This window comes from Sinohyriopsis cumingii, chromosome 11, assembly GCF_028554795.1.
Source record: "Sinohyriopsis cumingii isolate HCF-2022 chromosome 11, ASM2855479v2, whole genome shotgun sequence".
Taxonomy (NCBI): domain Eukaryota; kingdom Metazoa; phylum Mollusca; class Bivalvia; order Unionida; family Unionidae; genus Sinohyriopsis; species Sinohyriopsis cumingii.
The window spans coordinates 31,511,068-31,534,864 of NC_142971.1; the positions used below are offsets into that span (position 1 = coordinate 31,511,068).

General features: G+C 36.7%; 2 protein-coding genes across 3 annotated transcripts in view; one reads left to right on the forward strand and one right to left on the reverse strand.

Moving 5' to 3' along the window:
• LOC149787854 (uncharacterized) overlaps nt 1–8,112 on the reverse strand; it is a 136,402-nt gene extending 128,290 nt beyond the window's left edge. Inside the window, exon 1 of the mRNA XM_089974078.1 lies at nt 8,045–8,112. The gene's annotated coding sequence lies outside the window, so the exon portion shown is untranslated. The remainder of the gene's footprint in view (nt 1–8,044) is intronic.
• Nucleotides 8,113–8,144: 32 nt separating this feature from the next.
• The window catches only part of LOC149787855 (uncharacterized), a 45,042-nt gene continuing 29,389 nt past the window's right edge, over nt 8,145–23,797 (forward strand). For both annotated transcript variants that reach the window (XR_016424116.1, XM_089974079.1), the window contains exons 1-2: nt 8,145–8,318; nt 12,711–12,894. Coding sequence is in view for 1 of the 2 variants with exons in the window: in XM_089974079.1 (XP_089830205.1) it covers nt 8,187–8,318; nt 12,711–12,894 (316 nt within the window). In the remaining variant the exon portion in view is untranslated. The remainder of the gene's footprint in view (nt 8,319–12,710; nt 12,895–23,797) is intronic.

The following is a 23,797-nucleotide window of genomic DNA, read 5'->3' on the forward strand; positions in this document are numbered from 1 at the left end:
CCCTAAATCCTAACACATTAAAAAAAATTAATTTGTGCTCCAAAACCTCTTGACCGATTTTCATGAAGCAAGTACCTATCTATCGGGCTCCATGAGACACATATTGCATGAATAGAGCATAAAAATTGTTGGGTCCATTTTTACGTTATTACCATAAAACTGCAACCCTGACCCAAACCTATGATAAACATATGGGAAATCACAAGAACCCAATTTTCTCCCAAACCACTTGACCGATTTTCATGAACGAAATACATGTACCTATCTATCGGGCTTTATGACACACATACTGCCACAAAATGCCCCAAATCGCCGGGTCCATTTGTACATTAATACCAGAAAACTGTAACCCTAACCATAACCTAAATAAACATATGGGAAATCACAATAATTAAGTTTTCTCATAAACCACTTGACCAATTTTCATGAACAAAATACCTATCCATCGGGCTTCATGAGACATGTATTTCAGTGAAAACTGTTTCCAAAATGGGACTATCTGTTTGTTCATTACTACCAGAAAATTGTAACCCTAAGTCATAAGAACACAATTTTCTCACAAATGCCTAAACTGATATTCATCAACGAGGTATCATTGGATTCGGCTCCTCAAGACGCATCTTTAAATTGTAATTTCTAAACTTGATTATTTCGACTCCAGTCTCTCTGTTTTACCTCAGTACATAGTACAAAAAAATCCAAAAGGTGCAAAATGCTCCTTATTTTGTCAATGAATTCTTTTCAGAGAGTACTTATCTTCTATGTGTGGCATCCTTCACAGGTTCTGGTTATATCAAGGATTAAATAAAAAGTGACTTCTCTGTTACAACTTTTTTCATATGTCAAACCCAAAGTACACTGTTGAATTCATCGTGTATACACCTTTCCAGACACTTGCACTCATCTCCTGTATCCATATCATCATTACTCCCAATGTTAGATTAAAATACTTTGGAAAAGATCCTTTGATTATCAGGACCCAAATCTCTAGAATAGTCTGCATCTTGAACTTAAACATAGTAAAACTATGACACGTTTCAAGAAAGCTCAGACAGCTCACCTTTCCTGGAGTGAACCAACTTGAGCTATTTTTCACTTGTATTCTTTTTCTTAAGCATTTTGTCTCAATATGTGGTATTTTCCATTGATACATTTATCCAGACAATAATAATACTTGGATTTCTATTATTATTATTAGTAGTAGTAGTAGTAGTATTTATGCATACAACTCACATTTCTGCTTTGCATTGCATGTGTCCTTTACATGTTACACTGCAATCTTATTTTGTATATAAATGTATTTTTTTTGTGTTTGTTGACTAATTATCTTGTTTATGTTAATTCAATTTAGATTAATTAAAAGAGCTTTCTATTACTGGAAGATGATTTATGTACCCTTTAACAACGTTCCTCCACTTAACCACTCGTCATTATTTGTGCAATGGTAGCTCACCATGAAGTGTATTAAGTATTTTGAAGGAAAGATGTAAGCCTTCTTCTTTAAGTCAATGTAAACAATGATGGGACTGAACTTTGGCCTTATGTGCCCAAGTTAAATACAAATGTTCTATGCAGATGCTGTAAGAAACACCCAAGAATCTGTCTTCCCCAAATCATGTGGACGTTTTTGGCAACTTTTTCCCATTAGATGTGTTACATCAGCTAAAACACACATAGCGGTAAACTTAAAATTCAGGATATACTTCAATTATATATATATATACTAGAGCCAAACTTGAGTGTTACACACAAACATGGCATCAGTTCTATGAACCATTTAGTTTGTGGAATAAATCCTCAAGCCCCTTTCAGGTAACAAATAACCACAATTCCTTGTTCTATAAGACTGATATTAATGATTGTTCTACTTGACTGATATTAATGATTGTTCTACTTGACTGATATTAATGATTGTTCTACTTGACTGATATTAATGATTGTTCTACTTGACTGATATTAATGATTGTTCTACTTGACTGATATTAATGATTGTTCTACTTGACTGATATTAATGATTGTTCTACTTGACTGATATTAATGTCATTTTCATTCACTTAGTCAACCAATAATATCAATCTTAAATCTGTTAACATGTTGATTGCCTTCATGTTTCAATCATTCTCCTGTTCTCACCATGAAAGGAAGTCAGCATATATACATTGTATGAAGCTGCTGTAATAGACAATATATTTTCGTCAATACAGGACCAGCACTTGGGAGAAGTAGACAGTTACGTTTCTAAAGTTTCAACTCGGGGTGAGGTGGGGTTGGGTAATGAGTACAGTGCTGTTCTTTTAGCCATTTCAACATTTGTAACTGTACTGAATTGGAGAGGGAAAATCATATGCTGTTACTGTCTGTGAATTTAGTATGGGAAAAATTCTTATTGTCCTGCATGCCAACTACCAATCCAACAAAATGCAAGAAATTATTTTGTTAAAAGACTCTTTCTATGAAGTGAGGTGTGGGGCGGGGGGAAATAGAAAAAATAATGGTAGAATGATATGCGAGAAGCTAAAGAAATCAGCTGAGGATCTCACTCCAATATATCAGAACCCTTTCTTTACTATAATTCCTACAATACAAATGTCGGAATTGATAGCGATGGAATATAATTACAGAGTTATCCAGGTTTCTGTGAGTTATCCAGGTTTCTGTAGAGGGCAATGAATGATGTAGTGAAGTATGAACATCATGATTCAGCAGAACATCTGAGAAGTCTCAGTTAAATGAATACTGCATGAAAACTTGCTTGCTCAATAGTAAATCATACATTTAAAATGTAGTATCCCTAAGCATCGATTTTATTCCTACTGAATGCTTTTCCAACCACTTTAACCTCTTTCCCCCCAACCCAAAAAACTTAATGGATTTGCACAGTTTAAAAGACTGACCGGTGTGTAAATTCTGAAGATGGAATTTCCATCATGTGATGGAGAACCTTCCCCCATGTATACACGAAATTCTGTGTTAAATAGCAGGAATGGGATGAAATAAAAAGATGAATCGTGATCACTCTTTGCAACTTAACAGAGTAACAAGACTTGCACGACATTAATCATCTTGTGATCTAACTTAATGATTCATGCAAGTTTTCAAAACTGACCTGGTTAATGGTAGATACAGTATACCAAGAAGTACATATTTTTGAAATTCAATATGTCTGAGTTCTGTAGAATATCGTTGATGGTGGAAATAGAAGAAGCTTTTAGTGTGTTTATAATGGATAGGTTATGGTTCTTGTCAGCAGGACGAATTGTTTCATACCAAATAATATACATGTGCTGTCAAGAAACTAAAATTTAGTAGCCAAGGCTATTTTAAGAAGTTTTGATTATTACAAGGACTTCAATTATAATCTACTGATCAGTGAATGGAAATCAATTCAACAACAGTACTGTGATTGGTGAAATATGCTACTGATATATCTGAAATTATTTTGCGGAGCGTCTTCTGCTGAAGTATGACTGATTTAAGTCCAGCTAGACTTGATATGGTAATCACCATTTTTCCAACAAAGTTATGGGCTTTATGTATTGGCATTGTTAATGAGAGTGTATAAACCCAGAGCTTGTATGGTGAGGTCTTAAACCAATCAGTCACCATGGGCTTGTTTATATTGCTGTCCAGCACTGGAGCATCATGATGAAGACATTTGGCATGATATCCCTCCCAGTCACATTAACCTGACACTGAGCAACCAGGAAGTAGTCTTGTAATATATATATATATATATATATATATATATATATATATATATATATATATATATATATATATATATATATAATTTAAAGAAAGGAAATTATTTTGCTTTAATTATCATTTCCCATTATTAATTTTATGTCTAGCCTTTGCACTCTATATATAGTGACTGTGAGAAGATAGTAGACATACAATCAAGAATGGAAACAGATAATTCAAGGAAAATAATTTCTTTTGATTCAATTTTTTCCCTTTTTGAAGAAACATATTGTGGATGCTTAGAATTATGACAATGTGTGGCCTATAGGTATGGTCTTATGTACATGCAAGTAATAAAAGAAATATTGTATGATGTTGAAGGAGTTATTTTTTTATTTTACACAGAAACAGTAAAAACCACATCTGATTACAAACAGAATCTGAAATCACACATTGAAAAAGATTTCAAATAATTAAGACAGACATTGCTATTTTTCATTTCTTTCTTTAATACTTATTACAAGACCTCTTAACACGTGAAACAAGCCTTGCTAAACACTGTATACTTATAGAAAAGAAAATTTACACTTACAAGGAATGTACCTCAATAATTTTAATCTGCACCCACATTTTTTTTCTCCAGAGGTACACTGTACCATTATTTTAAAAATTCATGTGGAACACTTAACACTTATACTGTACTCTTACATTAAAGACCTGTCAAATTTGCGATTGCAAAATGGCCTGCAGTCACAATTAGAAATCTCAATGGCCATGTTTGTACTGAATACAGAAAATATATACATTTCAAAATATGTTAAACTAGGTAAGTAAATTATGACTGGAAAATTGTTAAAGCTATGTTAAAAATCTAAATCACACACACACACACACACATGCTTTTCTAAGGCAAATGTAAACATTTATCTCAAATAATAGTTTTAAACATGTGCCAGCAGCTAATATTTAGTAGACTTTAACATGGACAAAACTTTAATAGTCAAATGTCAGCCAGTGACTAAAACTATGATTTCAACCAATCAAACTGTGGAAAATTGGAATATTATCAGCCTTGTCTCTTTTGGAATGACTGGATCTTAATTTTTATCATCAGTTTGAATATCATCCAAATCATGAACCTTAACAGTTCTTTTCTTGGATGACAATTTTTTTTAAGGTGTGTGCAATTATGTGACATTACAAAAGTAAAGGACAATAGGTGTCAAAAAGGCAATCCATGTGTCTCTTTGTTCATCGGAATACAATACACTGTTCCAGTCTGGCAAGGTATGGCTTCACAAATTTGCAGGAGGCATCAGGGTCTGGAATGCATAATCTGTTGGAATCATGAGATAAAAGAACTGGTCATGTCAGAAAATGAAGAGGAGAATATTTCATTCACAAAGTGCACCATTGGCAATAAAACTAAAACATACCACACTTCAAAATTTTAAGTAGATGTTGGCTCTGCCTGACATGGCATACCAGCCACTTTGCATCTAACTCGGATGCTGGTTATCTTTCTGACTTGACTACTCTTCATAAACATCAAGGAATATTGACACCTACCGCAGCAGAACATGCTTAGCAGTCACCCTGCCACAGCCACAGGCTAATGCTTTTTGAATTTTATTCAAACCCCCACTCCACTCAGTGCATACATACTTTATGCAGAACATATTGGTGTGGCAGAAAAATCATTAAGTGACAGAATGAACTAATCATGTCACAATCACAAGACAGTACATAAATTATTATATAATATACAGGTGACAGCTTTGGTGGCCTAGTGGTTAGAGTGTCCGCCTCGGACATGGAAGGTCAAAGGTTCGAACCCAAACCGAGTCATGCCAAAGACTTACAAAAAGGGTACTAACAGCTGCCTCGCTTGGTGCTCAGCATTAAGAGGTTAGTGTTAGGACAGGTCAAGATAATGTGACTGGGTGGGACATGATGCCCCAGTGCTAGACATCACTATAAACTGTCACACTGCAGACATCGTAGCGATATGACTTGAAAATTGTTAAAGCTATGTTAACAATCTGAAACACACTACAATATACAGGCAAATGTACATTTATATGGATGTGTTATCTGCAAAACTCTAACAGTAATGATTCTTATTGTCACCAGATATGAATGAGCACCGACAAAGTGTTATCATTCAACTTACCGCATCCGCTGAACAGACTTCTGATGTTAATAATCAGCTGATTGTAAAATATTAATACAATTACCATCAAGGTTGTAATATGTTTGTTTTAGCAGATTTGGACGAGTGTATGGATTTTGGTACATATGGGATATGGGCAGATTTGGACGAGTGTATGGACCCCGCAAAGTCTTTACAACTACTACAGTAACACACGTTTGAGTGATGTAGCTGTATAATGTATAGTTATCGTTTAAGCAGACCAAAAATGATCTTAAAACTTGTGTAGTTATGCCACAGAATTTATGAGAATCAGACAATTCAGTTTTTTGATTTAAAATGATTACAAATTACAATTTTTTCTTTCCTTTTGTTTTGATTTTCTGTTCTACTATACATGAGTGCTATGATATTTCGGGTCTTAAAGTCTGCAAACAGCAAATAAGTAAATAAAAACAATGACCCTCAAGATATAAATTAAGTCTGTTAGTTGTTTCTTTGCATTAAAATGATCCACTTTAAATTAGATGACTGTGGGAAGCTAACATTAAAAAGATGCTATGTGCAGTCAGTGCTATGAAAAGGGAGTTACTCTGATATCACAGTAAGACCAACAACAACAAAAATAATCTGATGATGGCATTATACTTGTCTTAATGGGGGGCCCTGAGTGGCCGAGTGGTCTAAAGCGCTATCCGTTACGGATCACTGCCATCTCACCTCCGTCTGCGTAGGTTCAAGTCTCGGATTCGGCAAATGTGGGTATGTGAGAAAGCTTGCCAGTAGCTTCTCGAGGGTCAGTGGTTCTTTCCTGGGATTTTCTGGGTTCTTCCTCCACCATTAATACTGGCCGCATGTATAGCCTATAGTGTGTTGAAAAATGGCACTAAACCCTAGAATAACAACAACAACTTGTTTTAATGTTGGAAACTTTATGAATGTGTTGCACAAAGTGTAATCAACTTGAAAAATGGATGCTATGTCTATGGCACTCATTATGTCGCCTGTGCCCTTCAACAGAAACGTATAAGAGAGAATTAAAGAAATGGATCTGTAACTAACCACCCATGATGAGGAGAGTTGCACTGGGATTGTTGCTGAGAATGGACAATCAACATAAGCATGAAAGTACATATCAACCTAAGGCTGCTTGAAAAACAACCCATGTTCCAATGAAAAGTAATAAATCGTGTACAACACAGCTTTCAAGTCAACACCTGTTAAATGTGAAACAATGACATTAACATGCTTCACATTTTTACCCTTATTTGCTACCACAGATTCAATCTCCTAGTCCTTGACCAACACAGTAATCATGTGATCTAACTCTTATATAAACATCACTGGACATTATTATACAAAATAACTGGCTACACAATTTGTAACATTTGCAATTTTAAGAAGATATAGATTCAATCTCAGAACCCCATGTAAGGATATTATTTTGAAACAGTAATATTCATGGGTTAATTTTTAAGATAGTGTACTCGTCAGCAATCCCCACATTTTCCCAACATAAGCTGGTGATGCAGAACTAGTAACTTATGGCCATATGGTGTCTATAAGTACACGATAGGAGGCGTTATAGGGAAAAAATACCGAAATGTTCAAATACTGCGATACCATAGAACCAATATCGTCGGAAGCTAGGCCATACCAAACTGGTTTTTCAATGATTTTTGTAACAGTCCTCGAAAACTAATAACGGTACTAAACTTAAAGTAGATTAGTCAGAAAGAAATGTAATTTCCAGCACCCAAATACAGTGTAACGTATTTCTTAGTAACGGTTTCAGTATACATACTACTACGAGTACTGCCGTGCAGGTAAAATAACGCGATCTTATTACAAAACCACGAAAACTGATAACGGTAACAAACGGATATGGGCGTATATTGTATGTTTTAATTTCAATTCTAATTTTAAACGTATATATTAAAAATATAAACGTATACATTTTTGCATAGTTAGGGTTAAAATAATAATAATTATAATAATTTTTAAAAAATACAAATAAAAGTACAAGCGAAATAACCTTGCAATTCAACCAATCCACGAAAATTGATAACATCACCAATGGCGGTCTATACCAGCGCTGAAATGAAACGTACAATGGATTATTAGTAACGGTTTAAGTATATACAGTACCGGTCAGATAACATAATACTAAATTTCTTGTTGTACTAATATTAGTACCTTTACTCTTACCTCGTGGACAACCACAACAAAATCAAGTTGAGGCTACGACATCGTAGCTAGAGAACCTTAGGTTTGTAGCCAATCAATTCATGTTTTACAATTCGGAAAAGAATCAGTTGACGTTCCCTGATGAGAGCCGTAACGTATAATCATGAAAGCTGAGATTTATGTACTGAATTTCATTTTTGCTGTCAGCGCAGCTTCAGCTTTTACTTTTTCCACATACAATCTTTGGAATGTCATGTTCAATTGGAATGCCAGAAAACAGAGGATCGCCCAAATGGTATTATTATAGCTATTGCAAGTTCAATAAAACGAATTAATTCAACTGAGCTATAGTATTCGTAAACTCTCCTGTTTGTCCCCACAGGGAATCGTATAGTTGCTTACATGTACATGTCACAGGGGCCCGTATCGTTGCTTACATGTGACCTGTCATACATGTACTAAATAATAACTAGTACATGTATGACAGGTCGCTTGTAAGCAACGATGCGAGCCCCTGTGGTACATGTATGACATCTCAATTGTAAGCAATAATACAAGCCCCTGTGTTTGTACCCACCCACCCCCACCGATCTTAAAAACGAAAAGCATCAAGGATATATATAAAAAAAATTCACAAAGTTCACTGTCCTTTACCTAGAATAGTCTGTTTTAGTAAAAACTGTGTTTACTGCATCCAGTATTTATAATGTCTAGTGGCAACAATCAGGTTAGAAATGGTGAATGGAATAACTAAGTTTTGTTCATTTTTTATATCCTTGATGCTGTATGTTTTTGAAATTGTTAGGGGGGAAATTATGCGAATAGTATAGGTCTTGCATGGAGTGCTGTGTTATCATGGGTCTTAAAATAGCAAACAAGTAAATAAATTCACTTACCATCAAGATACTATATATGTCTATTTGTTATTCATTGCTATATGTTAAAATATATTTAATTTCCAGTTTAAATCAGAAGGTTATGGGAAACGATAGATAAACAGATGCCATGTAGGTTTCAGGTGATGCAAGGGGAGTTATTCTGATATCATGGTAATACTTTAAAAAGATCTGTGCAATATGATGTCCTAATGTTGGGAACTTGATGTATATGTTGCACATTTTAATATAAATTGAAATATGAATGCCACTTCCATGGCCCTCATGCTGCCACCTGTGCCCTCCAGCAACAGAAATTTATCTGATAGAATTATTTATAACCACCTGTGATGGGGAGTGGCACCAGGATTGTCAGTGAGAATGGGACCAGCAACATAAGCATGAAAGTACACGCCAACCACAAATTTTTTAAATAACTCAGGTGTTCCAACAAAGAGTAACAACTTGTGTGCAACAAAGTTTATAAGTCAGTACCTATCAATTGTGAAAGCCAGTCCAGGCAACTCATAAATTGTGATAGTCACCAGAAAACAACAACATTAACATACGTCATATTTTGACTCTTGTATGCTGACAAAGATTCAATCCTGTGATCTGACTTACATGACATCAATGAACATTATCAGATAACAAGTGTGTTAACCGATTTGTTACAGTGTTATCGATTGTGAGAAGCCATAGATTCTTTTTGAGAACATGTCATACTGTCATGTTTGGAATGAGTGATATTTATGGATGCATTTTTAAAATAGTGTACTTGCCAGCAATCCAAACATTGTCGCTAAATCAACTGGTTATGCAAAACTAATAATTTATGGTCATCCAGTGTATTTAAGATAAGCAGATGATAGGTCATGCTAGTAGAAAAATACTGAAAACTTTGAATACTACCAAAATTACCATAAACTCATGACTTTGTATGAAGCTACTATGCCATTTATAAAACATTTTCCACACAGTATTATTAAAGAATAAATAGGTAAAAGAAAAGAAGAAAGAGTAAGTTCAGTTTCATACAAGATGCAATAATTTTGTTCCCAATTTGGGCTAACCTTCAGCAACATGCACAGATTTAGAACTAGCTGAAATATCAAATGTCACAAGATTCTGCCACAAGAACATACATCTTCATGTTGTTTATCGAAATGTGAGTTTAGTTTTTTATTCTATGATATCTCCGGGGTATATCAATGATATTTAACATAGAAATAACAATTATATTTTGATGTTTATGGTATGTTTGAAATGTTATGAGAACAGGATTTCAGATATGCGATTAAGGAGTCCAAGGGTTGGGCATAACTTGAGAGGCAAATCAGATAAAAATTTTGCATTTCTTAATCATCCATTAAATCAAGTCTGATATCATTTAAAAGCTATGTAAATTTTCTGAAGATCTCGCTTGCTTTTGTGACAGCTAATGTTAATTTTAAGGGTCTAAGCATCAGCATCAAATTCTGTAACTGAAATAACTGAAACAGCTTTTTCTGTTACAAATATCAAATATGTATCAATTGCTCAGGTTTATGCATTTCTGCATGTTCTATTAAATCAAGTGATATTTTGTATCATTTAAAAGTGGAAAAAAATTTCTGTAGGCTGCAACATGTGAAAAATCTTATTTTGAACTTGGGGAAGAATCATATGTCCAAATAAAAGCAAAACCTATGAAAGATGAAAAATAAGAGTTGATGGCGCAAATGTTTATCTTAAAATGAACTCGTTCATGACCTCTCTCTCTCTCTCTTTCTCTCTCCATAATTGTGCTCACTTTGTCATAGTGATCTTCATTACCACCCAGCTCATCCAAATTTTCATTCGTTTCTTTTAAAGCTGATAAATTATTATTGATGTCTTAATTGTCAGACAAGTAATATATCAAAGACTGACCAACAAATTGAAATGATCTGGATCTCTTGCAGCTAGAAGTGATATCTGCTCTAAATGTGTATTATTTGTAGAGATGACATTGCTTAATTTTCTTCACAGTTTGGTTACTTACAAATCACTGTAGAAGAGACTCCATAATCCAAGTGAAAATGTTTGAAGTAATTCTTTAAAGAATTAATAACATATACATAGTTATGAAGTCTGTTAACAGGCTTCAGGTGAAAGAATGGATTAATTTCCTGCTGGTCAGCACCACACTTGGGCAAAGGTTTAACATTTCTTGTACAAGTTTCATTGATGCACATGATGTGAAATGTAGCTTATATGTCTGATGATACTGAAATACTTTATGCAGATGTGTGGAACAGTTATATAATGTGTCCTCCAGACATTGAAAAAACAAGCTTGACATTATTGTTAAAATGCCAGCATCTCATATTTGTGACATAAACAAAACACATGACAGGGAAATGATTGCTACTAAAACAGTTATCTGAAGTTTCATCACCAGTATTTTAAAATACATTAATCACCAGATGTTTACATTTGTGACTGGTATCCACCATGCAAACACTTACCTGGATGGACACAAACCCTGTTCACATCCTAATTTGCATATGAAAATGCTGCCACATAAATCATAGTACGGATATGCTGGGAGTGTTGCCAGTCTCTGTGCTTCAGACGTCACTGACAAGAGGGGCAACAGAAAGAAAGAAAGAAGCAAAGGCGATATACAGGTAGTCCAAAACCAATATGAGACTTTCAGACTAATTTATGCATTCCCCAAGGAGACAAGAGTTAGATATGTGGTGCCATTTGCCACAAAATTAACTATTTACCAGATGATCATTAATTGGAATTCACTCTCTGCATTTCTTTTCAGTGAGTACATTACAAAGTGAACACTATAAGATAAATTAGGAACATGTTACATCAACAGATTAAACAAAATTCTGCATAGAACTGAAAGTAAGCAATGATTTTCTATCAACTGGTATAGAACCTCTGTGGACTGTTCCAGTGGCCAAGTGGTTAGAGCGTCAGCCTCAGATGCAGGAGGTCATGGGTTTGATCCCCGGCCGAGTCATACCAAAGACTTACAAAAATGGTACTAACAGCTACCTTGCTTGGCACTCAGTATTAAGAGGTTAGTGTTAGGACTGGTCAGCCTAGTGTCAGGATAATGTGACTGTGTGGGACATTATGCTACATGTCTGCGGCATGATGCCCCAGTGCTAGACGTCAATATAAACTGTCACACTGCAGACATCGTAGTGATATGACTGAAACATTGTTAAAGCTACGTTAAAAATCCAAATCACACACACACACATACACACACACACACATACACACACACACACACATAGAACCTCTGTGTACCTTTGCAATAGATTTGCAAGTAGTGTTAGTTATGATTTGGTGAATACTGGTACAGGCTAAAATATGCAGAATTTAAAGGTGTTTTGTAAAGCAGGGAAATTTTTTGCCTCATTCTGTCATGATTGTTGTTGTTGTTGTTGTTGTTATAGGGTTTAACGCCATTTTTCAGCACAAGATAGGCTATACATGGCAGCCAGTATTAATGGTGGAGGAAGAACCCGGGAAAACCCGGAAAGAACCACCAACCCACAAGAAGCTACCGTCAAGCTTTCTCACATATCCACATTTGCCAAGCCCGAGACTTGAACCAACGCAGACAGAGGTGAGATGGCAGTGATCCATGACGGAGAGCACTTTAGACCACTCGGTCACTCGGGGCCCCCTGTTATGATTGTACTTTCTCACAGAAAAATGAATTTCATTTGCTAAAACTCCCTTGATCACATTGTTGGATTTTCGTAATAAAATTATTGACTTTTGGTAATTTGTTGGCATTGGTTCATCATGCATTTCAGATAAAAGAGCATATGCCGGATGTGGTGGCCTTACAAGAAGTGAGAGTGAAGGGCTCCAGTGGAGAGAGTCAGCTGATAGAGTTGAAACGAATCCTTCCCCATGATTACAAGTGGAACATCTTCCACGCTGCCAACAATGTAACTCTAATTAAAAATTCTGTCATTAAGGAGTGGTCAGCAGAAGGTAAACACATACTTACTATCAACCAATCCCTTATTAGTGCAGTTCTATCAACAAATAATGTATTTCCCTAGAATACAAGGTTAAAATTTAAAAAGAACTTACAGTATTGTGAACTACGTCCCAAATACATGTAGTCCTAAGAGTTCTATCACAAGTCCAAATGGATAGATTTCCAGTTAAAATTCCTGTGGTATTCTAACAAAATTCTGATGTTGAATGTGTTGATGTGCCTTTAGTATCAAATTTGCCAATGTGCTAATGGCCTGGAATGTGGTCATGTGTTAACAGTCTCATGATGTATCACAATAACATGATCCAAAACATCCTTGTCTGAATTTACTATAATTCCAAATTAATGTTTTACTCCAAGAATAATATTGACCAGTTTGTAATTCCAGTGAATAATAGTTTGAATAGATAAATCAAACCAAATTAAAACTGAACCCAACAGTAGGAATGATTCTGCATCAGATGTTAATGCAAGAATGAATAAGTCAATGTTAAACAGGATTATATACCCCTCTATAATAATGACCTTATTTAAAGAGGGTAACACAATTAGCTAAAAACTAATCTACCTTGAGGCCCTCATACAAAGGAATTCATTTATTTAAGCTGCATCTCTGAAGCCACTGGATATATTGGGTTTGGAAGAAGGAAATAGAGTGGGCATTTCTAATCTCAGCTGGAATACTATTCCAGAGCAGAGTTCCAGAGTATTGGAAACTTTTTTTAAATAACTCCTTATTTGGTTTGGGAATTTTATACTGTTTGGTTGACATGGATCGCAGGTGGGGAGTATTACCAGGTAGCCTATACTGGAATAGTGATTGTAAATATTCAGGAGCACTATTCTGAGATATCCTGTACATTAATTTGGCTTTTCTCAAACAGATTCGGTCTTTAATAGGTAATATTTTTAACCTACCAGCTAAACTTTCCTTGCTTTCTTTCTGGATTGATATTAGCCCAAATGCTCTTTTTTGAAGATGTGCCAGCTTTGCTATGTTTTTATCATTTGAATTACCCCATACTGTACTACAGTAGTCCAAATAGGGTTGTATGTAACTGTTATAAAATAGTTTCCTGTGCCTTTCAGGGAGAAAATGTCTTATCCTACTGAGAAGCCATAAACTTGAATTGACTTTTTTACTGGTATGTTTGATATGTTCAGTCCATGATAGGTTATTATCTACCAGAACACCAAGTAGCCTATCATGACAGACTATTTGCAGATTTGTATCCTTCCATGTCAGACATAGTTCATCACTATCAAGATTTGTCCTTCTTTGCCGTGTTGAGATAAGTAATATTTTAGTTTTACCAGTATTTACCACCATGCCATTACATGTGCACCAGTTTTCCAGTTTGTTTAGGGCATTCTGTAAAGAAATTTCGAGCTCATGCTTTGTGTTTTGGATGTCTGACAATGTTGTGCCATCTGCATAGAGATCTGTAGATGTTATTGAGTCTCTTAGTAAAAGTGGTCTGCTTGACCTAGGTCACAATTGCTATGTTTACAGTTAATGATGAACTGAGCATTTTATCCACAATCATAAAGAATTATTATCTCTGTGTAGCAGGAGAGACCTGAATGGATGCCTGGATCAAATGATAACACAACACAGTGTGATGAATGATGATAATTTATATAAAATTAATTAATAAAAATAATATATATATATATAACAAATACAGTGATTCTTTCATGCTCCAAACATACGTCTCATTCAAATACTCTATTCAAACATTCACAAGTAGAAGAACAAAAAAATGATTCAAAAGAAAGTGAGATTCAAATAATCTTATGTATTCAAAATGACTCAATTGTACTCATTTGAAACAACCAATTGAAACAAACATGACTCAGTCATTTGTACAGCCATATGATTTATATAGTTTTGTAAAACTTGCAAAATGTGTCTAATGACAAAGCACACAGCTCTCCCGAATTCTTGGATTGGCCCTCACTTGTATTGGCTGTACACATCCTTCATGGATCCACCATATGCACAAGTTTACAAACTAGTGGTTTCGTCTTCATATGGCCTTGATGGTTGCATCATCTTCCATATCAACACACAGACTGCCAGACAGATAGCCTGAGATACCTGCACACACATACGCACCGACAGCAAAGTTCTCCTAGATTGGGTTGGCCCATTTGTATTGGCTACATCCTCCCTTCATGGATCCACCATGCGCACAGACATACGTATAGACATATGTACAGACAGCTACAAACAGCCCCAGACAACTACAAACAGCCCTAGACAGCTACAGACAGCCCTAAACAGCTTCAGACAACCAGCAGCAGAGAGGGTGAACAGACCATAGAATTCCGACAAAACAAATAAAACAAACAAATAAATCATCTCGTAGAAAGGTCCAGATTTTACAAATGAACTTTCCTTGAGATGTTTATTTTTGCAATGACCGATTGTGCTAATAAAACCTCAGTTTGAAATAGTAGCTGAAAAAATAAAGTACTCTACGTGTTTATTTATTTCTTGTTTATTTTTTTGACGACCAACGTTGGTAGGTACCCTCTCTGCTGCTATTAATTTACCACCATACCAAGTTTGATGAATATTTTTCAACGCGTTCTCGCTGTCGTTTTTCCTCATCTGTTTCATCTTCATCTGAATCTTCGGAATTTGTTCTATGTTTCAACTAATATTCAAGTTCTGATGGTGGTTTTTCTATTTTGGGATTTATGTTCTTTCTGTGTTTATAATATATCATCAAACTTCTGTATCGATCTCCACCGCAATTTTTGCAAATCTGATATAATCCTCTAACGCCGTTGTTACATCCAACACATCTTCGTGGACCAGCATGAGGATTTTTCTTTATAAGATAATTATGTTTCTTGCAATATTCTCCACGGCACCTTTTGTTGCATTTATCTGTTGTTCCTTGACGCAGCCACGCACAGTTGTTCATTATATTAATGATATCTATTTAATTCAATTTAATTTTATCATCACCCCTCTCTGCTGCTCCTCTTTTGCTGATATTAATTAAATTGTTATGTTATAATAAAAATGGTACATCCAGAATCTCATACTGCAAGAACAGCACGAGAACGATTAGAAACAATTAAAAAATTTCTTCCTGTCAGAGACTCATTTAGAAAAAATCTGCAAGCGCAGCAAGAATCAAAAGTTGAGTACGAAGAAGACACTAAAAAACTATTTAAACCCGTCACTGTAGCTACTAAGAAAGCTGCATCGGCTGTTGAAAAAACTATATGGGGAGATATTGCGGAGGAAGATGAGAAGAGGAAAAAGGGTATTTTTCCGGTATTAGAACAAACTGCAGTGCAGGCTGAAAAAACAGCAAGAAGAACCAAACAAACAAAAAAGATTTTACGAGACCTTCCAACTGACATAGCCGCAGCTCAACCTCCACCTGTTGATGAGGAAATACTTGAAGGCATTGAAGAACTTCGTACTGAAGTCGCCGATGTGAGAAAAAAACTTGCATCTAAATCCAAACCAGCAGGAGAAAACGTAGAATTAATTGCAAAATTTAACGAAGGAGTTGTTGAGGAAATTAGAAAAACTGAAAGAGAGAGATTACCTGAAGCAATATTAAATAGTATATCTAATAAATCTAGTATTTTAAAACCCCGTTATGAAAAAATAAATGATGATAATTTCATTAAATGGATATATCGCGTATATTACAACAAAAAACAAGCTAGAGGTTCAGAATTTGAAAGACTTAAAGAAGAAGTAAAAAGACTTTATAGAGAGAGAGGGGAACAACTAGAACAAGGAGAGTCCTCCCAGTATCAGCTTCCTCCACCTCTGCGACAAATAGAACAACAACAACAATCTTCTTCGCCACAGCAAAGGTTGCTGTCGGAAATTAAAAAGGCTAAAGAGTCACTTAAATCACCCTCCTCGAGGAAAATTCCTGCACCGAAAATGACATTTACACCGACAGGTTCACCGCATGGATTTCGAGAAGGTTCACCCCCGGACACCACTGAAGTACCTACTCCGGTAATGCAACCACCACCCCAAGATGAACCTAAAACAGGATCTGGTTTATGTCCTGATAATATCATCAATGACGTGTCACGGTTAGAAGTTCTCATAGGAGGAAAACGAGCTGGAAATAATTCACCAGAAATAACCAATGAAGCAGCTGATATTTGTCGGCGACTATTTCAAGGTGGTATCATGGATATTGGCGTTTACCGAGAACTTATTGATGAGCTCGTTGATGACTAGTTGTTAGATAAATGGTAAATAAAATAAGTTGATTGTGCATGATAATCATCGTAAACCCACACAGGTTAGAGCGGTAAACTCACGATTACCAATCTATGAAGCAATTTACGGAGATGGACTTGGTGATGTCATTCGAGGATTATTCACGAGGATAGCTCCCAAAGTAGCACCTGTTGCAAAACAATTATCGATGAAGGCTATTGGTATTGTTCGTGATAAAGCTCCTGGTGCAATTGTCAATGTTGCTGGTAAGGCGTTCTCGGCGATCAAAGAAAGATTATCACGATTATTGCGACGAAAACAACAACCACCGGTGAAACTGGCAAGTACTGAGGTGATGCCCGCAGATGTTAGTAAAATAATAAATCAAGCTGCAAATCAAAAACTAGCAGCGATATCTGAAGAAGCAGAAAAAAATATAACAGCAAATTTAATAGCAGGAAGCGGTCTTCGTCGACGATGATTATCATTTGGAAAAATGGTAACTATAATAAAAATGTTCAGGCGCGAATCAGACCCAGCATTTGATATGGAGGCACCTGTCCTTAAGTACGAGTCAGTACGTGATTATCAGTTTTATTCTTATGACGCAATACAACCAAATCATCAGGGGAGAATCGAATTACAGGTTCATGATACAAGTAGATATTTCTTGCCCGCTGAGGCGTTTATTGAAGTAGAAGGTAGACTTGTAACGAATGTTGTAGCTAATACGCCATATGATGCTAATTTGCGTGTTGGTTTTGTCAACAACGGGATTATGGCACTGTTTGATAGCGCCACATACATGATTGATGGAAAAAATATTGAATCAATTCAGAAGGATGTCGATGTTGCTACAACAATAATTGGTCTAGCCAGATATTCTGACGACTTTACAAGATCAGCTGGTCCAACAATGATGTTCGCTAAAGATATCACCGACAACGCTGATCATATCAGGTATGCTAAAATACGGACACCGCAAGATACTGCAGTTGATCCACAACCAGTTGACTTTGAACACGCAACCAGACCAGCTGCTGCTTTTGATATTGTAAAAGGTGATAGCGCGACTTTCAACTTAGGATTTGCAACACGCCAAGCGGCGCTGTCAGGAGATAATAGAAATTTTTCGTGTGCAATTCCATTATCTCATATCTTTGGATTTTGCAGAAATGTTAGAAAAGTCATCTTTGGAGCTAAACACACAATTGTGCTCGTAAGAAAAGGTAATGATAATGATGCAATCTGGCGAGGTGGTGGTATTGCCGATGGTAAAGTAAATATATCAAAACTTTCATTGTGGATGCCAGTAATGACTCCATCTATTACTGAGGAACAAAAATTACTATCTTTTATGGATCAAGGCGGTAAATCATTGCTATCATGGTTAACAGTAACCACAGATGCTGCTCAAAGCAATATTAATGGTTTATTTACATGGCATATAGCATCACAACAGGGTGTTTCTGCACCACGACATATTTTTATTGCATTACAAAATATTAACCGGATAAATAATCAACAACGTTCACATATGATATTTGACAACCTTGGAGTTAATGAAGTTTCTTTACGGATAAATGGACATCAAGAACCGGCCGAGGATATACAACTAAATTTTGTTCAAAATCATGTAGCGCGCGCATATCATCGTTTAATGTCATTCATGGGACGTGATCAAAATATAGATACCGGGTTGCAAATATCACAACTAGATTTTACAGGTCTATATCCGATTTATTATTTTTCACTAGAACATCTTGATTTATCCAAACAATCTGTTGTTGATATACACTTTCGAGCCCATGTTACTAACCCTCCTCCTGATATACCCGGTCCACCAGTTGTTCCCGGCTTCTACAGAGCGATCGCGGTCATACTTAGCGACAAAGCCATGTTACTTGAAGGTGGTAGTGGTCGAATGAGGGTCGTTGATGCACCGGTGGAAAATCTTTAATCGTGTTATTTAGAAAAATATATTTTATATAAAAATGTCGTATAGTCATGTTAATGTTACTCTGACCCCGGGTCAGGTAAAAAAGCTTCAATCAAAAACCGCCAACAAATGCGGAACTAAAATATCACTAAAACGAGATCAAATTGGTGGTGGTCCAAACAAATTATCGTTGACAAATAACACTGGACAACAAATTTTTACAAAAGTCATGTTACTGAAATAAAATTAGTCAATTCTTATCAATTTTTATGTGCTGAACACGAATATGACAGTCAAATTGCAAAATTGGCTCTAGTTTTTTTGTAATCTGCAAGAAATTAATGTTTACATAACGAAATGCATTCCAATAGTAAAAGGTCAACTGTAATAGCCTACCTATAAAAAATCAAGTCATTGACTACATCTTAGATTTCTTCGCCTGTCTCTTGTACAGCTGTTCGGGAGCATCTCTGAGGAGTGTCCAGCAGTAGTCAGCCAGCATTGTAGTGGACCATTTTCCCTGGTATCTTTGTTCCATTGTTGCGATATCTTCATGAAAATGTTCGCCGTGTTCATCACTAACAATACCACAGTTGCTAGGAAAGAAATCCAAATGGGAATGAAGGAAGTGAATCTTTAGAGACATATTGCAGCCAAGTTTCTTATACTTCATCAACATGTCTTCTACTAGTTCCTTATAGTTTTCTGCCCTAACATTTCCGAGGAAGTTTGTAGAAACTAGGCGAAAAGCATTCCATGCTTGTTTCGCGTCACCTTCCAGCAAGTTGTTGAACCGGTCATCTTTGAAAAGCTCTCGAATTTGAGGACCCACACAAACTCCCTCTTTAATCTTTGCTTCGCTGAGTCGAGGGAATTTTTCATGCAGGTATCGGAATGCTGGCAAAGTCCGGTCAATGTCTTTCACGAAGTTCTTCATCAAACCTAGTTTGATGTGAAGGGGTGGTAGCAAGATTTTCTGAGCCTCAACCAGAGCTGGGTGTTGGATATTCTTCTCTCCAATGGCTACATTCTGCCTGTGAGTCCATTCCTTCCTCATGTAGTGCATTTCCCTTGCTCGGCTATCCCACTCGCATAAGAAACACATGTATTTTGTATATCCTTGCTGCAGTCCCATTAAAAGGGCAACTACCTTCAAATCACCACAGAGGTGCCAGCTGTACTTGTTATACTCAATGGAATTCAGTAGCTGCCTTAAGTTATCGTATGTCTCTTTCATGTGGACAGCATGCGCTACTGGAATAGATGGAAGAATGTTTCCATTGTGCAAAAGCACAGCCTTGAGACTCAGTTTCGAAGAGTCCACAAATAGTCTCCATTCTTGTGGGTCATGAGTGATTTTTAAAGCATTCATGAGGCCCTCAATATCGGAACAGAATATCAGATTACTTTCCTTTCTGAAGAAAGGCTCCAATTGCTGGTGGCGCTTTCGATATGCAGTAATTGTGACATCTTCTTCTAGAAGATTCCATTGTTGGAGTCTTGATCCTAGCAATTCTGCCTTGTTCTTTGATAAGTCCAAATCACGAATCAGGTCATTTAGTTCTTCCTGTGTTATTCTGTGTGGGGTTGATGATGCACCACAGTGAAAATCTGGATCACTGCATGCTGATGGACCAGGAGAAGAACAGGTCGACTCACCTTTGTCTTCGTCAGATGAATCAAGAGAATATTCTGCTGGAGGTTCTGGAATAGGAAGTCCCTCACCATGTGGAACTGGTCTCAATGCAGACGGAATGTTTGGGTAGACTATTCTCGACTTCTTTCGCTTCGTTATTCCGCCGGAAAGAGGAGGAACCAAGCAGAAGTAACAGTCATTTAGGTGGTTGCTTGGCTCTCTCCACACCATTGGGACTGCAAACGGCATTGATGACCTTTTGCAATTCAACCACTGTGAAAGCTGTGTTGTACATGTAGCACAGCATATATGCGGAGCCCAAGGCTTGTCTTGGTCACCAACCTTGCATCCGAAGTAAAGATGATATGCCTTCTTCACTTGAGAATTGATACTTTTCTTCTGGTTGGCAAATGTCACTTCCCCACAAATATAGCAAAAATTGTCCGCGGTATTAACACACTTTCGAGGCATTACTGTTCTTTATTGTACGTAAATGGATAAAATAATAAGTTTTATGTAACAGTAGCTTGAACTGTCTCGCACAACGTCTAAAATATTTTAAATGCTGAACCTATCTGATTGGGCTTTATATAGTACACTGCTTACGTCAGCTTCAGCAGCCGCCTGGCATTAGTATAATAGGCCTACACATGTATAGTACACTGCTGACGTCAACTTACTTCAGCAGCCGCATGGCATTAGTATTGCATTGCATCAGAAAATGATGCAATCAACTGTGGATGATGTGAGCATGATGGTATTATGCAATGTTACATCATTATTCCGGATGTTGCTGTAGTCCTACTGGAGAAATTTACACAGTGATACATAGAAAATGAGGTATATGAATATCTTCAAAACGAGAGCCAATACAAATTTTTCACGGTTATATTCGTGTTCGGCACACCAAAATACTACAGATTAGGGCCTTTTCAAGTCAGTAATGATTTCACTGTTGACCAGTGTAATCAGATTAAACATTTCAATAAAGCCCTAGAATCAAAAACTGGAGTTCAATTCCATCTCTCCCCGAGCGCCATCAAAGACATGGTTAAAACGGGTGGTATATTTCCACTTCTTGCGGCCATTCCGGCATTAATAGCTGCAGCTGCTCCAGCCGTAGCAAAAGCGGCCGCGTTAGGTGCTGTTGGAACAGCCGCTGGAATGGCACTAAAGAAAGCAACAGGGCGGGGATACAAAAAAAAGGGGCGCGGTCTAAGATTACCGGGATCTCGTTGGGGGAGAGGCCTAAGGCTTCCAGGGTCATTTCGTTAGACGCTCCAGCATCAAATTTTGATTTACTTGATGCTGCTAAAAAATTAAAAATATCCGCCTTTAGAGGTGTTTTTATGCGAGATCAATTACCGAAACAACCAAACAAACTAGAAACAGGTATTATTAATCTCGACAAACGTTCCGGACCTGGTACTCATTGGGTATCATACGCGGTTGACCCGCGTGGAATTGTTTATTTTGACTCGTACGGGTTAGCTCCACCTGTTGAATTTATCAAGTATGTCGCACCACTCCACGCAACAACCAGAGTTTGGTATTCAACGCTACCCACACAAACAATGACAGATCCGCCAATATGCGGCCGTGAAGTAATTAATGTACTCGACGCAATATCAAAATCATCCAAGCCGCCACATAAAGTCGTGCACGATTATACAAGCAACCGATATGTTGCGCGTAAAGCATTTTAAACAACGGATCTTATTATAATGGTTGATATTTACGGAAGATCTTCTACTGGTAAGAAAATAAAATCCGACGTTGATCTGTCAAAGTATGCGACTAAAGATGACCTCGCTGATATTATGAACCTTGCTGGAGTTGACCCAGATGAAGTTGTTATTTTTCAAGATCGATATGGTAAACTAAAAACCAGCAATATCAGATGGAATGATATAGTCCGGCGAGTACTCGGTGCAGTTACGGATAATATTCCCGTGTTTACTGACGGTGGTAGAATCAGAGATTCAAGTATGTCACTTAAAACCATCAGAGATGAAATTGCAAAAAGTGTTGCTAATCGCGTGAGAAACACCGGTGACACGATGACAGGTGAACTCAACATGAGCGGGAACAAAATAGTAGCTGTAACAGCTCCAAAATCTGACAACGACGTCGCAAACAAACAATACGTCGACGACGTGGATGGAAAACTATCCACGCTACGGGCCGAGTATGACGTTCACACGGGCACGTTTACAAGGCTTCGAAGAAATTTTCAGAAAACCGATGATGCCATAAATAAGTTCTTTGGAAATCCTTCCGTCATTGACATGAAACTTTCTGATATCAAAAGTAACCTAGACACGATCAAACGAACACAACTAGACATCGTAGCGGGAATTCCTGAGATTATCAATAAAACCAATCTGATTAAAATTTCAGCTGAAATAACTCCCGGGCATATCACAAACATCGTATGCACGGTATCATCGGGATTTGCAACATGGTCAAAACAAAATAATACCATCAAATATACCGCAACAGTCACTGGCGTGTACAGGCTGTCTGTGTTTAGTGCTGCAAAATTTTACATATTTACAACGTATCCATGGCGTCATTCCACCGACAGGTTTTCCGGGGTTGTATCTGTTGTATTAAATATCGGAGCCGAAGAAGTATTTATGCTGGAAGCAGCTGATAAGGAATTAACCGCAACATCTTACTGGTGGTGTTTGGAATTTGTAGCTGAAACACCTCAATTGTTTACTGCATAAATATATATGGACGGTGCACAATACAGATACAATCAAGCGCGTGAATGGCAGGCTGCGCTAAAAGATCAAGTCGATCAATATACAGTAAAAGTAAAAAAATATCGACGACGATTGGTTATCGTTGATGTGATTGTTTATTCAGTATCCGCTGTTGTTGCTGGAACCGGTGTAATATTATCAGCGTTGACAACGATGGCACCAGTAGCTGTAACTGTTTGTATTTCGGCAGCAACAACTATTGCAGGTGTGCTTGGTATCATCACAAAAAAAATATGTACTTGTACGAACGAAAAATTATCCGATTACACAATAAAATTACATACAGCGACGGTAGCATACTCGAAATTATCCTCGTTGTTATCAGCTAGTC